The sequence below is a fragment of the Hipposideros armiger genome, unplaced genomic scaffold, assembly GCF_001890085.2.
Source record: "Hipposideros armiger isolate ML-2016 unplaced genomic scaffold, ASM189008v1 scaffold_814, whole genome shotgun sequence".
Taxonomy (NCBI): Eukaryota; Metazoa; Chordata; class Mammalia; order Chiroptera; family Hipposideridae; genus Hipposideros; species Hipposideros armiger.
The window spans coordinates 521,100-538,450 of record NW_017732164.1 but is presented as its reverse complement, the minus strand read 5'-3'; the positions used below and the strand labels follow the sequence as shown (position 1 = coordinate 538,450).

General features: G+C 46.9%; 1 protein-coding gene across 1 annotated transcript in view; it reads left to right on the top strand.

Moving 5' to 3' along the window:
* Nucleotides 1–17,351, top strand: part of HERC2 (HECT and RLD domain containing E3 ubiquitin protein ligase 2) — a 156,464-nt gene that overhangs the window by 107,207 nt on the left and 31,906 nt on the right. The window contains exons 56-68 of the mRNA XM_019628905.1: nucleotides 214–325; nucleotides 1,744–1,825; nucleotides 1,929–2,072; nucleotides 3,375–3,465; nucleotides 3,730–3,907; nucleotides 4,088–4,169; nucleotides 4,247–4,418; nucleotides 5,068–5,212; nucleotides 6,300–6,525; nucleotides 10,860–11,031; nucleotides 11,848–12,034; nucleotides 12,544–12,684; nucleotides 15,466–15,657. Of these exons, the coding sequence (XP_019484450.1) occupies nucleotides 214–325; nucleotides 1,744–1,825; nucleotides 1,929–2,072; nucleotides 3,375–3,465; nucleotides 3,730–3,907; nucleotides 4,088–4,169; nucleotides 4,247–4,418; nucleotides 5,068–5,212; nucleotides 6,300–6,525; nucleotides 10,860–11,031; nucleotides 11,848–12,034; nucleotides 12,544–12,684; nucleotides 15,466–15,657 (1,924 nt within the window). The remainder of the gene's footprint in view (nucleotides 1–213; nucleotides 326–1,743; nucleotides 1,826–1,928; nucleotides 2,073–3,374; nucleotides 3,466–3,729; nucleotides 3,908–4,087; nucleotides 4,170–4,246; nucleotides 4,419–5,067; nucleotides 5,213–6,299; nucleotides 6,526–10,859; nucleotides 11,032–11,847; nucleotides 12,035–12,543; nucleotides 12,685–15,465; nucleotides 15,658–17,351) is intronic.

Below are 17,351 nucleotides of genomic sequence, written 5' to 3'. Positions count from 1 at the left end.
CAGCAACTTGCCTGTTCCCCTTTCCCGATTCCCCAACCACGTTCCCTCCTCCAATTCCCCAATAAAATCTTTAAAACAAATGAACAAACAAAAAACAGAACTTGAAGAGTTTCTGATAGTAACCAGCAAACTGTGTGTGTGAGGTTGCTTTCCTTTCACCTCTGAAATTTTTGTGCTAAATGACTTGTGTTTCTCTTTATTTCCCTTGGTTAGCCTTATTAGAAAGAAGGCTGCGGGGCTGGAGTCGGCGGCCAGCATAAGAACCAAAGTGTTTGTGTGGGGACTGAACGACAAGGACCAGCTGGGCGGGCTGAAAGGCTCTAAGGTACCCCTGCCTGAAGTCCCCGTGTCACTCTCACTACATGAGTGAGGGGGAGCTTTGCTGGTGCCCTTGGCTCAGAGGAGCCCAGCAACAGCCAGCCTTCTTAGGAAGTTTCTACTTTGGCTTTACCTTCTATGTGTTGTCTTTTAAATGGACTTTTCTGTAGTAATTCTTGACATGACCCCACAGACATTATCAAATTTAGTTTCCGAAAAGCCTGTTTGGGGAAAATAGTACACTGTAGGTGTAGTTGCATTATTGCTGTTTTATAAACTAGAAAATTCACTTTTGAAAAGATTGACAAGCACATAGGTGACAATTACAGAAAAATTACAAAAAAGAAAAGCGAATTTATTTTGGCTTTCACTACAATAAACATTTTTGCCTATCATGAACAAATGATGCATAAAAAATGCCGCAGAGGCACAGAGACGAGCAAGACGTGATGTAAAGAGTAGATACGACAAAGGATGCCTTTGAATGAGGGGTGAATTCGGTGTCCCTGTCTCCTACCGGAGGAGCCACAGAACAGAGTCCTCCAAGCTTTAGTGCCTAGAAAAAGCTTCTCTTCAGATGAGCATCTGGGAGACCTCACCACGGCAGACCCCTTGTTACCTGCTTTGTTGAGAAGCTGGGAAGGAAAGTTAGAAGGTTTATTTTAAGTGTCTCTCTTCAAGCACAACACACTTTTATCTTTATTTGAATAGCCCTGGACCCCACTTGGAAGTGGGCAGGGGGCAGTGAGCTGGGAGTCAGTGGTGATGGTTGGGGGCTGACTGGGAGGGGCCGAGGCACATGGCCCTTGCTGGAGTTTGCATGTAAAGGATGGCTTGGCGCCCCATGCTGTGATGCAGCCCTTTCTTCCACTGTAGTGGTGACTGTTGGATAGTTTCTGACACGGAAGTGTAAAGGTTTCTTAGGGGCTTTAAGAATTTTAGATGAAATCACATACATCTACAGTGGGACATTTAAGCGCATAATTTCTTAGGAATGTCAGAATCAACAAGAATGAGCAGGACCTGACCTAAGACGTAGCTTACCAGATGTTTGTTATCTCACATTATGTGTAGCTCACTTTTCACCTCTCACCGTGGAGACGCGCAGTGTGTGCACATAGGAAGAATAGGGACCTGAGCCCCGGTGTCCCCGTCACACCTTCACCGGTCACCAGCAAATAGTCATGTTTTTGCCTTTATTTTTTACACAGCCCCATCCCTGTTTATTTTAAAGTAAATCTTAGTATATCATTTTACCCTTAAAATACTTTCTTGTGTATCCTTAAGAGAAAATCACTGCTTTGGTTATTATGATCACACAAATGAACAATTCCTTGAATCATCTAATAAGGTTACTTGTAATTTGAAAAGTGGAAGTAAAACTGCCTTTTTCCTTCTTTTGTTTAAAACATAATCCTGTTCTAGATAAAGGTTCCTTCGTTCTCTGAGACACTGTCTACTCTGAATGCAGTACAGGTGGCTGGTGGTTCCAAAAGTTTGTTTGCAGGTATGATTATTCTAGTATTGAACATTTTAAAATTATATTTAGCACTAAAGATGCAGTTATTGTGTTGTGACACATGAGCCTCACTTGCTCTCGTTCCTCACAGTGACCGTGGAAGGGAAGGTGTACGCCTGTGGGGAAGCCACGAACGGCCGGCTGGGTCTGGGCATGGCCAGCGGGACGGTGCCCATCCCTCGGCAGATCACAGCGCTCAGCAGCTATGTGGTCAAGAAGGTGGCCGTCCACTCAGGTACCAGCGCAGTCCACATGCTCTGCGAGCAGCCAGGGCCCCCTAAATGTTTCACTCAGGTACCAGACAGCGACGGCATGCTCTGTGAGCAGCCAGGTCCTAAAAGTTTTCTGAGGTGTCCTGTGTTCTTTTCCAAGTTCTACCTAGTTATCAGGAATGAAACTGGATAATGTTGACATCCGGGTGTTCGTCGTTGCCACATGAGACTTTTTGGGGATCAGTGGTGGTTAATGTTCCCGGTGGTGGGGCGTCCCTCCAAGGAGGGTTCTCAGTCTGGGAGCCGTGGCCCCAGGTGCTCAGCATCTCTGAAATTATCGCACTCTGTGCAGAAAGATGTTACCTTTCTGGGAAAGAGCCTGTAGCTTTCTTTAGATTTCCAAAGTGTCTGTGAACCCCAGTGATAAGGAAGAGCCGTTAGGAGTTTAGCGACCCTTTCTGAGTGTCACTTCGAAGCACTGTGCTAGGTCTCTGAGGACGGGGACCGAGGGAGATGCAGACCTCAGCTTGTGCCAACTGGACAGGCTAAGGTTTGGCACCATGTGACAACGTGGCTTGAGCAGGCTGGACGTTTACTTTTCTCCTCTGGAAAAATCTGGAGAGGGGTCCAGTGCCAGTGTGGCAGTTCTGTGCCCACCCCCATTGGCAGATGGCCCTGCAGCTCTGGGCAACACAAGACAGGCGTTTCTTCAGTCACTCGGCCCCTCTAGAGCTCTTTCCCAGAATCACCTCTGTCTCCATCCTCTCTGGGGATGTTGAGGGGCGGGGACTGGGAGCCCAGGAGCTGGCAGGGGCTCAGGTGACAGAGGAAACACCAGTGAAGGCGGTTGTCTTCAGTCTTGAGGTGGGTGGGTGGCCGGGAAGGTGGCTAGTGCAAGAAGAGACAGGAGCTGATGTGATGGGAAGACCACGAATGATGCCACGTGGGCTCAAATCGTGCCCCTGCTGGGGTTCTCAGAGGCTTAGCTGCCACGGCGTTTGATAATGTGCCTTGTTGCTAGGGCACTTGTTTTTACTTTTCCATCTGACTTTGATCTTTTAGGTATTTAAGCGCAACAGGAACCCCATAATAAATAGCATTATTTTGCCTTTTTTTTGCAAGTAAAATTCTTTCTAGGATTTAAACTTTGTCGTTTAAAAACAGTTGGCTTATTTTATATAGTTGTTGCCCTGAAAAGTTGACACCATTTGCTCATTTATCCACACGTACTCACTGAACACGTGCTGCGCGCCAGGCAGTCGGAGGTTATGCTGTGAGCTTTCTGTACGCCAGCTGTGGCCCCCACTTGTGTGTGAATGTTGCAGGCGGCCGGCACGCGACGGCGCTGACTGTGGACGGCAAAGTGTTCTCCTGGGGTGAAGGTGATGATGGCAAGCTCGGCCACTTCAGTAGAATGTAAGAGCGTTTCCTGTACTTCCTAATAAGAAGCTGCTACTGCTGATAATGGTTATTCTGCAGTAAAGTACATGGGAAGGTGACATATGAAAACGGAACCTAAAAGTATAGTTGTAAAACCCGTGAGCGTGACCGTGCCTCACGTGTTGTTTTCAGGTTTGATTGTTAAGTCGATCTGGAGCTGTGGGTCAGTGTAGATGTCCTTTTGTTCCTGCTTTAAAAAGGCTGCACTGATCACAGGGAATGCGATTTCATCTTCTTTAGGAATTGTGACAAACCCCGGCTGATCGAGGCCCTGAAAACCAAGCGGATCCGGGACATCGCCTGTGGGAGCTCACACAGCGCAGCCCTCACGTCCAGTGGGGAGCTCTACACCTGGGGCCTTGGAGAGTATGGCCGGCTGGGCCACGGGGACAATACGACACAGCTGAAGCCCAAAATGGTGATTATGGACATTTTCATTGCTTACAAAGCTTACCATGTGCTGGTTTCACAAGAAGATACGCTTCGCGTCTAGGAAAGTTCTTAGGACAAGTGCATTATTGGCTTCCAGTCTGCACCAAATCCCCCTCCTTCCCTAAGTGCCTTGCTTGATTCTGTTTTTAAATTTGTGATCGAGTAGGTGAAAGTCCTTGTCGGTCACCGAGTGATCCAGGTTGCGTGTGGGAGTAGAGACGCCCAGACTCTGGCCCTGACTGATGAAGGTGAGCTCCCGTCCTGAGCACGGTCCCGGGGGGATGTGGTGAGATGCTGGCCTGAAGAACCTTTTTCTTAAACCTAGGTTTGGTGTTTTCCTGGGGTGATGGCGACTTTGGGAAATTGGGCCGGGGAGGAAGTGAAGGCTGCAACGTCCCTCAGAACATCGAGAGGCTGAACGGCCAGGGGGTGTGTCAGATTGAGTGTGGTGCTCAGTTCTCTTTGGCACTCACCAAGTCGGGAGTGGTGTGGACGTGGTAGGTGAACTCCCTGACACTGGCCGTGTATGTGGGGGCCTCGGAGGGGTGGTTCTTACTACCCAGTCATCTCTGTCCTTGTATCTGTTTTGAGTTGGGGTTGGTAACAGTAGAAGAAATTTCATATGACTGGGTGGTTTAGAAAAGAACGCTGGAGACACCGCAGCCCCACTGAGTTCCCTGTGTGGGTGAGGTTTACGTGGAGTTTCTCCTGCTTTCTAACCTCACCGGAAGCCTGCTGATCAGATGGGCGGGAAACACTTCTGGTTTCTTTCACCTTGAAAAAGTGCATGTGTGTTTCTTGTGGAAGCTTATTTTATTAAATCAAAGAGGAGTGGGGCACCCAGCTAGCCTTGGGCCTTTGCCGAGTATCATGCCCAGAGACAGCTGGAGAAAGAATTGCAGTGGAGAGGACTTTTAAGAGGCATTTAAGGATGTTTATCATGTTTCCAATCTCTATATGAAAACCTACCTCAGTAACTTACATGCTGGGAAATACACATTAAGGGTCCTGCCTTGTCACGTAACCCCAGAGCGGGGCACTGTATGACATTGCTGAGCTGGCTTTAGGGCCGTTGGCAGCGAGTGTTTCACTGTGGAGCGCCCTCAGACTGTCACCGTACATTAACGTGTGTGTGGCTCCTCGCAGGGGGAAGGGGGATTACTTCCGGCTGGGCCACGGCTCCGATGTGCACGTACGGAAGCCGCAGGTGGTGGAAGGACTGCGAGGGAAGAAGATTGTACACGTGGCCGTCGGGGCCCTGCACTGCCTGGCAGTCACAGACACAGGGCAGGTAAGCTGAGGGCATGACAAGCCCTTCTTGTCCAGTATCGCTCATGCTGAGATGAGATGGGTCTTGTTATGTGAAGAACCACAGGAAGGGGCATGTCCACTGTGTTCCTGTGAATACCTGCCCCCTGCCCAATTGTCAACATGGACGGGGGTGGGAAGAGGTTGCCACCAGGCGCATGTTGGAGAGCAGGCATTCTGACTCGAAAGCCCACGAGGAGCTGGTGGCCATCAATGGCCCCTACAGCTAGGTAGGAGCAGTGTTTTACTTCAGAAACTGACAGCTCATGGGAAGACCTTAGAAATAAAATTACCTTTGTCAGTGTTACTCCTCCTCCTGCTTTGAGAGTCCGTACCATGACAGGCCCATGGACATTATAGCTTTAGAAATTCATTGATGACAACAGGATAGCATACTGGTTTTTAATCAAAATGAATTAAAAATGAATTATACCTTCTAACTCTTTAAAGCCAGGAAGTGAATTACAGCAGTTCTCCCCTTATCCGTGGGGGACACATTCTAAGACCCCCAGTGGATGCCTGAAACCACGGATAGTACCAAACTGTGTACTTATAGCCAATCCGCAAATAATGTCATTTTGTTTGTCATTATAATATAACATTGACAAGGAAAAAACATCGATTCCTGGCCGGGGCCACTGTCTGAGTGGAGTTGGCACGTTCTCCCCATGTCTGCATGGGTTTCCTCTCATGTCCTAAAGATGTGCCTGGGAGGTGAACTGGTGTGTCCGGATTGTCCCAGTCTCAGTGGGTGTGTCTGTGTGGTGGCCCTGTGATGGAAGGGCGTCCTGTCCAGGGTGGGCGCCACCCTGCCTCTTGAGCTGCCGCGATGGGCTCCCGGCCTTATTTGGCCGAGGGTAACTGAAACCATGGATAAGGGGAAGTCCTGCACTTGAAAAATGAGCATATTGTGTATGGTCATTTTGCTTTGTAAAATAAAGGAAAAACAGTAGATGAACTCATTGGATTGATATTACATAAATACTCACAGTGATCGGCAAGAATCGTGAAGTAAATTTAAAGAAAATGTTCTGAAATGTTGAAATACTCCATTTTGTTCCCCTTAACAGGTATACGCTTGGGGTGACAATGACCATGGCCAACAGGGCAATGGCACGACCACGGTTAATAGAAAGCCCACACTCGTGCAAGGCTTAGAAGGCCAGAAGATCACGCGAGTGGCTTGCGGGTCTTCACACAGTGTGGCGTGGACGACTGTTGATGTGGCGACGCCCTCTGCCCACGAGCCTGTGCTCTTCCAGACCGCGAGAGACCCGTTAGGCGCATCCTACCTGGGTGAGGCATTTGTGAGCTCCTCTGGGGCATAGCAGCGCCACGGGCTTCAGTAGCATCACCGTGTTGATGCCAACCACGGCAGCCATGCTGTGCCAGTGTTGTCTCGTCCCCCTCATAGCCCTCCTGCCTCCTGCCCCACTGATTACTTTCTGTCCCTGTGGGTCACTTCATTTTTTTAACTCACTTTTTTCACTTAGCCTGATTATTTTGTGTAGAATTGGTATGATTTCAGTAGAATTCACCAGTGAAGCCATCTGGGCCTAGAGTTTTCTTTGTGGGGTTTCTTTCTGTTTTTTAACCAAAAATTTAATTTCTTTAATAACTACAGGGTTACCTGTTTCTACCTTTGCTGGAAGTTGTCTGTGTCACCTAAATTGTTGAATTTATTGGCATGAAGTCATTCTCAATATTTCCTTTTTTTAAAAAATTATTTTTATTTTTGTAGAAGCTGCAGTGATGTCATCTCTCTCATTTTTTATATTGGTAATTGTATCTCCTCTTTCCATTTTGTCTACAGGTTTATCAATTTTAGTAACTTTTTTCAAAGAATAAGTTTATGGTGTTCTTGATTTTTCTCTATTGTTTTTCAGTTTTCTACTTCACTGATCTCTGCTCTAATCTTTATTGTCTTTTTTTAGTTTAATATGTTCTTTCCTAGTTGCTTTTATTATAAGCTTACATCATTGATTTAGGATCTTCCTACTTTTCTAATAAACATTCAGTTTTCTCTCCTTGACTAACTGATTCTGCTATCATGACAATTACCTTCTTTATCCCTTTGCTTTGAAATTCTTTGCTTTAAAATCTAATTTGTCTCACATTAATATACTCACTCCAGCTTTCTTTTGATCAGTGCTTTTCCACATACCATAATGTACTGTGGTATATCTTTTTTCATCCCTTTTAGTTTATTTGTGTCTTTATATTAAAAGAAGCTTTCTTGTAGGCAACATATAGTTGGAATTTGCTTTTTTTTTTAAGATTTTATTGGGGAATTGGGGGAGGGGAACAGCATTGGGGAATTGGGGAAGGGGAACAGACAAGTTGCTGTCCTTTTGTTCTTCAGTCTAGTTGTGGAGGACGTCGCTTCACTAGCCCATGTAGGTATTATCATTGTGCTCTTCCCGGGTGAGGCAGTTGGTCGCTGGCCATTGGTCAGCTGCTCACAGCGGCTCACGGCAGCTCACGAAAGCAGACGGCCGCTGCGGGCCAGCCCTACTGCAGCCTATGCCGTTGCTGGCGACTTACTGCAGCCCAGCTCCAGGTCGAGCTGTCGTTCACCATCTTAGCTGTAGAGGACACAGCGTCACTGGCCCTCATATGGGATCCGAACTGGGGACCTGCTCCTCAGAGCTGGCATCCCAAGCCAACTCCTAACCAACGCGCCACTCGGCCGGCCCAGTTAGAATTTGCTTTTTAAAATTTGCTCTGACAACCTGTAATTGGAGTGTTTAGTCCACTTACATTTCATATAATTATTGGTCTGTTTGTTTCAAGTCTATCATCTTGCTATTTTTTTCTGATAGTCCTAGGTGTTCATTGTATTTTTCTGCCTTCCTTTGAATTATTTTTTATGATTTTATATTTTTCTCCTTCATTTTCTATGAGCTCTAACTTACTGTGTTACTTCAGCGATTGCTTTAGGGTGTGTATTATACAGCTTTAACTTACAGTCTACCTTCAGGTGACATTACACTACTTCACATGTAATGTATGAACACACAATAGTACATTTCTGGTTTTTTCCTTTCTTAAAATGTATATACATTTTTGTGGCACCCTCCATATATATTTAGTATGACTCTATTTGGGGGATATGCCTGCAGAGATATTTATTATAAAATAAAAAAGTTATCTATAAAAAAAAATAGTATATTTCAGGTTCTTCCCTCCTAGCTTTTGTGCGATTGTTGTCATACGTTGCTGTCTATCCTATAAATTTCACAGTATTTTTTGTTAATTTTCTTCAAACATTAGGTTATCTATTAAAATGGTTTAAGTAATAAGGAAACACTGTCTCTGCATTCACTTATGTAGGTACATTCCCTGTGCTCCCCCCTCCTTTGCAGGTCCATGTTTCCATCAGGCATCGTTTTCTTCTGCTCGGAGGCCTTCCTTTGTTATGTCCTGTCCTGTGCCAGGGACACTTCCTCTCAGCGTTTTATGTCTGACTGGTTGTTATTTTGCAATATATGTTAGCTAGATATGGAATTCTAGGTTGACAGTTTTTTCTTTCCATTGGTTAAAGACATCCCACTGTCTTGTAGCTTGCATTGTTTCATTGAGGATTTGCTGTCATTTTTATCTCTGGTTTTCTGTACATAACGTGTCTTTTTTCTCAGACTGCTTTTAAGATTTTTTCTTTGTCCCTCAGGGTTTGAGCAATTTTATAGGATGCCTTCATGGTTCTGGTACTTGTGGTTCATTGTGCTTCTTGGATGTTTGGGTTTATAATTTTTATCAAATTTTGAGATTTTTCAGTCACTGTTCCTTCACAAAAAATTTTTCTCTGTAGCTTCTTGTCTCCTCTCTTTTAGAAACTATAGTTTATGTATATTACGTCTTTTGAAGTTGCCCCATAGATAACTGATGCTGTCTTAATTTTTACATTCTTTTCTGTGTTTCATTTTGGATAGTTTCTATTGCTTTGTCTTTAGATCACTAGCCTTTTCTTAATTTTCCAATGTGCTGTCAACGTCACCAAATTATGATATATTTTTTAAAGATTTGTTTTTTAAATTGGGGACCTGGGGGAGGGGAACAGACAAGTTGCTGTCCTTTGGTTCTTCATTCTAGCTGTGGAGGATGTCGCTTCACTGGCCCATGTTGGTATTATCCTTGTGCTCTTCCCGGGTGAGGCAGTTGGTCGCCGGCCATTGGACAGCTGCTCACAGCAGCTCATGGCAGCTCTCGCCAGCTGCCGGACACTCATGGTAGTTCACGGCAGCCCACTGCAGCCCCACTGCAGCCCCACTGCAGCCTACGCTGTCGCCGGCCACTCACGGCAACCCAGCTCCAGGTCGAGCTGTTGTTCACCATCTTAGCTATAGAGGGCACAGTGCCACTGGTCCATGTGGGAACCGAACCGGCGGCCCTGCTGCTCAGAGCTCGCGCTCCCAAGCCAACTCTTAACCAACTGAGCCACTTGGCCAGCCCCTCACCAAATTATTTTAATCTCACACATTGTACTTGATTCTTTAGAAATTTGATTTGGGCATTTTGTATCTTCTATATCTCTAGTTCTCTTTTTGGGCATATGGAATACAGAGACTATAATGAGTGTTTTAAGTTCCTTGTCTACTGATACCTGTGTGACTTCTGGGTTGTTCAGATTGGTTTTTCTTCTTCCTTCAGAATTAGGCAGTGTTTTTCTGCCTTTCTGCTTACATGGTAACTGTGGTTGGGTGCCATCCCATGTGACTTTTGCTGTGGATGTTCCAGAGATTTGTGTCTGTCTATAAATCTTCTTGAGCTTACATACAGCTAAGTTACTCTGAAAAAGTTTGATCCATTTGGGTCTGGGTTTTGGGTTTGTTAAGAGGGTTCTGACCCGATTAGTCTGGGGCTAACTGTTCCCCACCACTGAGGCAAGAGCCTCCTGTGTACTCTCCTTAGTGCCCTGTGAGTTACGAAGTCTTCCCCTCTGTGTGCTGGGCCTCTCTTCCTTTCATGTAATTCTGTCTGTGGCTTTGGGCAGTTCCGCCTCACACAGGCACCCACCAGTGTCTGCCGCACCCTTGGCTGGGTGGGTAAGGGCACAGCACCTCGCCAGGGCACTTTTAGGCATCTCTCTCTTCTGTGGTCCTGTCCTGGGAGCTATGGCCTCATGGGCCTCCCTCACATAAGCTCTGCCACCTGTATTCACAGAGACCACTGGCTCCACCGGGCCCCTCCCTCTGCTGAGACCCGGAACCTTCAGGGTGGTGATCTGGAACGTGTCCAATAAGACTGTTTATTGTTGAACATCTTGTCTTCTCTCCATTGTTTTGGATTCTTTTTTTGTCTTACTTTCAATGATAAATATAGGTAGTTGTTGTGGCATTTTTACAGCTCATGTATGTATAACAAATTATTATAAGTACATTTTGTAAAAGTAGCTTCATCTTTTTGCAGTTACAGTGAACCTTTGCTGAAAATAGCTTCTTTATGGAAGTATAGATAAGATAAAATAAGTGAGATCTTTTTACTCTGAAAGACTATCAATGAACCTAATCTGTGAAATAGCAAAATGTAGATTGCAGTGTGTTTTGGAACTACACTGAAAGGTCAAATTATAGAAATAGAACAAACTGTGATCTTAAGAACTGAACCCAAATTTCCCTTTTCTTTTTCAGGTGTGCCTTCAGATGCCGACTCTTCTGCTGCCAGTAATAAAATTAGTGGTGCAGGTGGTTTCAAGCCAAACCGCCCTTCTCTTGCCAAGATCCTCTTGTCACTGGATGGAAACCTGGCCAAGCAGCAGGCCTTGTCCCACATCCTCACTGCTCTGCAGATCATGTACGCCAGGTAGGCCGCTTCCCCAGCTCCTGTAAGCTCGGGTTTGTGTCCTGCTGGGTTCATGAAACGTCTCAGAAATGTGATACAACTGTTTTTCGATACTGTGAGTTTTAGGTCCCATACCTTTGATAGTGGACAAGGATGTGTACCTTTGTGCTTACCTTAATGAGGTTTAAACATGACTCAGAAAACCAAGTTAAGGAACATTTTGTTATTCTTTGTAGCCAATAAACTCTAAGCACGAATATGTGTGGGACGAGAGGAAGAATTAATTGATACTAGTACTCAGTGATGTTGAGACCACCTGTCGTCCTCTGCACTTAGACACTTGAAAAGGCAAGAGTTTTGGTGGCTGGATCTTTCCCAGAATTTTGCTGCTGTTTTCTCAGAGCTGAAGTGAGTTCCCAGCTCTCAGTGGGTCGTGCTATGGACCCAATGAATAGAAATCAGTACTGACACAGGAATGTCCAGTCTCAGACCAAAGGTGACTCAGTTGTGGAGAGGACATTGGGACGCCCTTGGTATGCGGCTTTCAGTAAGCACAGAGCTACCCTCAGGCTTCAACAAGAGCCCAGGAGGGTTTCTATGCTTGGCAGATTTTCCTCCTGTCATCACTGTGGTCATTCAGATAAATAAGATCAGGAGTAAATATTTTTGTGTTTAGCCAATAAATACAATGCCGTAATGTTTGGTGTTTTTCCAAAGCACTTTTATGTGTGTCCTGTAAGGTGAGGGAGCCCTTCGTAAGCGCTTATCCTGCCCGCTGGTTGCTGTCCCACCGTGGTAATGGGCAGCTCACTGCGGGCCCGGCTTCTTTCCTGACAGGGATGCCGTTGTTGGGGCCCTGATGCCGGCTGGCATGATTGCGCCTGTGGAGTGCCCCTCCTTGTCCTCAGCAGCCCCTGCTGATGCCTCCGCCACGACCAGTCCTGTGAATGGGGAGGAGTGTGTGCTGGCTGCCGACCCTGAAGACAGACTAAGTCCAAGTCCATGGCAAGAGAAGAGAGGCGAGGTAAAGTGAAGGACAGCAGCATCAAGTGAGAAAGGGCTGGTCACTGCTTCACTCAGAGCACTTTCTCCACGCACTGCAATGATTTGGGGCTTGAGTTAGAAAATACTCCATTTAAAAAGGAGACGTTTTAGCAATTAAACGGAAATAGACTTCTTTTACAAAGTTGGTAAATGCAGGTCCATAGTCCTTCATCCGCAATTCTGAAACCTTAAAGCTCTGAAAGCCAAATGTTTTTGTAACTCGGGGGGAAAACACGGCTTGACGAGGTGCAAGCTCATTTTAGTGTTCTTCGTGTGACCTGTTGTGAATATTCATAGTTTTCCTGGGAATATGAATGCATGTGACTTTGCAGGGTGCCCCATACCCCACTGGAGGTGGCAGCAGTGGTGAGCACTTGGTTAGCACCATAAAATTTGGAATATTCCAGGTGGCCCAAGGGTTTTGGATGAGGCTTTTTGGAGTTGTGTGGAAAGCTGAGGTTTTTCTCTTCCTGTGTATTTTTAAACTAGATTGTCTCTTCCGAGGATGCCGTGACCCCCTCTGCAGTGACCCCGTCAGCTTCCTCCGCCTCTTCTCGGCCGTTTATCCCAGTGACAGATGACCCCGGAGCTGCCAGCATCATTGCAGAAACCATGACCAAAACCAAAGAGGTCAGGGGCTCTCATATTTACTGTTTTCTTTTGAAATCACCTTGAATGTACACAGAGATTGCAGAAGCAGCCTATAGATACCAGACACGGTGGGGTCTACTGCTCTGTCTGTGTAGGTCCCGCAGTCCAGCATTTCTGCCCTGCTGGTGGGGAATGGCAGGCGCAGTCCCCATGCCCCATGCCCCATGCCCCGGTGTGTACATGAGTACAGACAGGATTGCTTTTAATCACAGACCCACTTGGGCTTTGCACATCGTCCCAATAGTGTCCTTTATGGGTCCAGGGCCTAGCCCAGAGTGTGTTGTCTCTAATCCTCAGGATAGAACAGTTTTTCTGTGCATCCCTTTGGGCAGTGTGCATTGTTGATTGGTTGCATTGGGGGTGATGCTGTTCTTAGCACTTGCTTAGCAGTGTCTGTCAGGCTTCTCCACAGGAAGTTCATAAAAGTGTGTTAAGTATCACTTTGTGACCATGTGAGTACCTTGTTCCTCATTCTGTTTCCACCCACCAGTTTCAGTATCTACTGGATCTAGCTGAATGCACTGTTACTGTGGTAGTTGTCACGTGGAGAATTTTGGAATTTCATCATTCCTTTTGGAATATGATTATTGCTGTTCTCCTGTAAAGGAGAATGTTCCCTTCTTACCTTGTCTACCTGTCTGTCTTTCTGCCTGTCTGCTTGTCTGCCTGCCTGTCTGCCTGCCTGCCTGCCTGCCTGCCTACCTGTCTTTCTTTCTCCGTGTCTGCCCGTCTGTCTTCCTGGCTGGCTGGCTGGCTGGCTGGCTGCCTGCCTGCCTACCTACCTGTCTTTCTTTCTGTCTGCCTGTCTGCCTGCCTATCGGTCTTTCTTTCTGCCTGTCTGCCTGCTTGCCTGCCTGTCTGTCTGCCTTTCTGCCTGTCTGTCTGCCTTTCTGTCTGTCTGTCTTTCTGCCCATCTGTCTGTCTGCCTGTCTGCCTGCCTGCCTGTCTGTCTTCTGTCTGCCTGTCTGTCTGTCTGTCTGCTGGCCTGCCTGCCTGTCTGTCTGCCTATCTTGGTATAGATTCATGGAATCCTGTTTTAGTCAAATAATGGCAAACATTACTGTCATCATTTGACACCACATTGTCCCCGAATTGGCCATTGGGAGCCCTTCTGGATTGGTTCCTTTATCTCTCTGACATGTCCTCATAATTCTTTGGGCATGTTCTCGCTTTTGGCACAGTAGTGTTTGCCAAAGTCATCCTGCACCTGTCCTGTCCCTGGTCTGGGCTCAGCCATTCTCCAGGGGCCCTGGTTCCTTTTAGAGACCACAGGGGATGGAAACAAGATCTGGGTGCTTGGTGAACTGGTCGCTGCTGTGGGTCCTTGGTTTAGGGTCTCAGCAAACAGGCGTGCTTGCATGCGAGCGTTTACTTCTTCAGCGTCTTCTCTACATATGAAAAGCCACAAGCAGTTCAAACCAGTGCTTTGAATGCTAGTTCAGCACCACCGGGCCTGTCCTGGCTCCTCCCTCTCTGTGTCTGAGGTGTGCAATCCTTTTACATGGCGATGGATTGGCCTGGTGCTGTGTTGAAGATCTGCACCTGTGTTCACAGCAGTGATCACCTGTTGTTGTCCTGTGATGTCTTTACCAGCTTTGGGTACCAGTAACACTGGCCTCATGCAAGGAGCTAAGTGGTGTTCCCTCTTCTTCTGTTTTCTTAGAAGAGTTTGCGAAGCGTTGGTGTTAATTCTTTAAATATTTGGTAGCATTTAGCCTGTCCTTCTAACTTGCTCCCATCAATCTTTGAGGGTTTCCTTGCTTTTGCCACAACACAAAATTCTAGGCTCAGCAAGATGTTTCATGTGCCAGAGATTTCTCCCTGAAGTCTTGGTTCTTTTTAGTGGAGAAGTTTCTAGAAGCCATGCTCTGGGCCTTCCTGCAGAGCATTCATTCTAGCCTTCTCTCCCTCTGTATTTATAATTCTCTTCTCAGAGAGTGAGAATCCTGGCTCGTGCTACTGACAATGGATTTACTTCCCCTCTGGCTGCCACCCCCCCGCCCCACACATGCGCACCCTCCTTCCCCTACTCAGCTTCTGGCACTCAAAACCAGTCTGCCCTCCACAGGGATGTCCTCTGACCCTGCTTGACCTGTGACCTTCCCCTAGGCTGGCCCAAAGCAGGGACACCTTTTACTCGGCTTGGCTCTGTCCCCACAGTCACCCCCACATGTGGATGCCCTCCCCGCCCACTCAGATGCTCCCGCCACCAGATGGTCTCCCCTGCTCACACCTTGTCCCTGTACCCCCTTGGGGACAGACGTGCATTATTTTTAATTACGTTTGGAACTCTTCACTTTTAATTCTGTCACTCCTGGTAAAAACATCCCATGGAAATTATTGGTAACCATATATGACAATGATGAAATCACTATTTATAAATTAGGTATCTGGATTCAACGTTTGCTGTTTGGCCATCTCCTAGGATGAGGGTTTAATGTCATAAATTATTCTGAATTATCATTATTACACCTATGCTGCAAACTTGGTCACAGTATAAATTGTCAATTCTTTATAGTTTAGGCATTGCTTTTGACAGGTGCTGTTGTTAATTTGTAAAACAGCTCATTGGTCTTGCAAGCATGGTACATGTGGTGGAGGTTTTAGGGGCCTGTTGTTTCTTCACTTGGTATTTCATCGTGTTCAGTGTCTATGAGAGTCCCTTATTCGTCCTTGGTGGTCATGTATCTTTCAGTTTATGGGTGAACTGGTGGCTGTTTCTTAACATCCCGTCCCTTGTCTTCATTGTTGGCTTTGTAGGGTGTTGAAAGCCAGAGCAAAGCCTCAGGCCCGGAGCCGCAGTCCTTGGATGAATTCACCAGCCTGCTGGTCTCTGACGACACCCGTGTCCTGGTGGACCTGCTCAAGCTGTCCGTGTGCGGCCGGGCAGGGGACAAGGGCAGGGATGTGCTTTCGGCTGTGCTGTCCGGTATGGGCACCGCCTACCCACAGGTGAGCCATGGCGGGAGGTGAGGGCTGCGCCTGCTGCTGTGGCTGCCGCGTCTTGTCTGGGACTCGGGGTTCTTCTAGGGGACAGCAAGCGCTGGGACTCCTTGTGGAACAAGTCCTTTTCTGTCCCATGCGCTGCTGTTGTCCCCAGTTTACCTTTGACATCATTTGAAATTTTTTTTTTTTAAGATTTTTATTGGGGAGTTGGGGGGTGGGAACAGCGCTGGGGAATTGGGAGAAGGGGAACAGACAAGTTGCTGTCGTTTTGGTCTTCAGTCTAGTTGTGGAGGACGTTGCTTCACTGGCCCAAGTTGGCACCATCATTGCGCTGTTCTCGGGCGAGGCAGATCAGTCTCCGGCTTCTGGACGGCCGCTCACGGCGGCTGCTGGCCGCTCACGCTGGCTGCTGGCTACACACGGTAGCCCAGCTCCAGGTTGAGCTGTTGTTCAGCATCTTAGCTGTGGAGGGCAGTGTCACTGGCCCTCATATGTGGGATCCGAACCGGGGCCCTCTGGCGTCCCAAGCCAGTTCTTAACCATCACGCCACTCGGCCAGCCCTCATTTGATATTTTTAGCCATTTCTAATTTTCTAATTTTTACAATCTTAGATCTGCCTGTGTCTTTCATTTATGGCTCCTGGATGTTGTATCCTGCTGAAAATAGGCTTCCTGGCATGACATTATTTAAAGAAACTCTCCCAGTTCTTGTAATTATTTTTATGACTTGATTTATGACCTTGACCTTTTTGAGTCACCTGGAATTTATCCTGATAACAAGGAATAAGTGGGGACCCAACTTTATTTTTTCCTAGATGGCAAACATGGTGGTTCAATATCATTTATTGGCTAATCCATCTTTTCCCAGTGACTTGAAAACCACTTTTATCATATTCTAAGTTTCGTGTGTATTTGGGTCCATTTCCAGACTCTTTTCTGTTCTATTAATCTAACTCTTTATGCGTCAACACCACAGGGCTCTGCCCATTACAGCTTTCAAATAGGTTTTGGTGTTTGGTAGCACTGGGTACAATAGGACTTTCTCCCATGGTGGCTGTGTCCTGTACCTAGCCATCCAGTAGGGAAGCCCCCGGCCACATGTGGCTGTTGAGTACTCGAAGTATGGCTGATGCCTCTGAGGAACTCGAGTTAATTTAAATTTTAATAGCCACATATGGCTGATTTTATATCAGTATGTCTTAGAAATAGGATCGATCAGAGCCCTAAAGTCCTTGGGTTTCCTTAAAGACTTATCAGCGGCCTTGCTCTGCTTTTTCAGAACTGGCCATGTCAGGAGGTCTGATGCCATGTCATCTGTGTTTCTCTGGGCCCCTTAGCACCACCACCAAAACCATAAAGCACTTAAGTATGTTTGAGTGGACTTGAGAACGTAGCAAATGATTTGGTAGATATTTTATTAAGAAATAACAAGCCGGGGCCGGCCGAGTGGCGCGATGGTTAAGAACTCGCTTGGGATGCCAGAGGGCCCCAGTTCGGATCCCACATATGAGGGCCAGTGACACTGCCCTCTACAGCTAAGATGCTGAACAACAGCTCAACCTGGAGCTGGGCTGCCGCTGCAGTCCCTGTGGCAGTGGGTTGCCATGGGCTACCGTGTGTAGCCAGCAGCCAGCGTGAGCGGCCAGCAGCCGCAGTGAGCGGCCGTCCAGAAGCCGGCGACTGATCTGCCTCACCAGGGA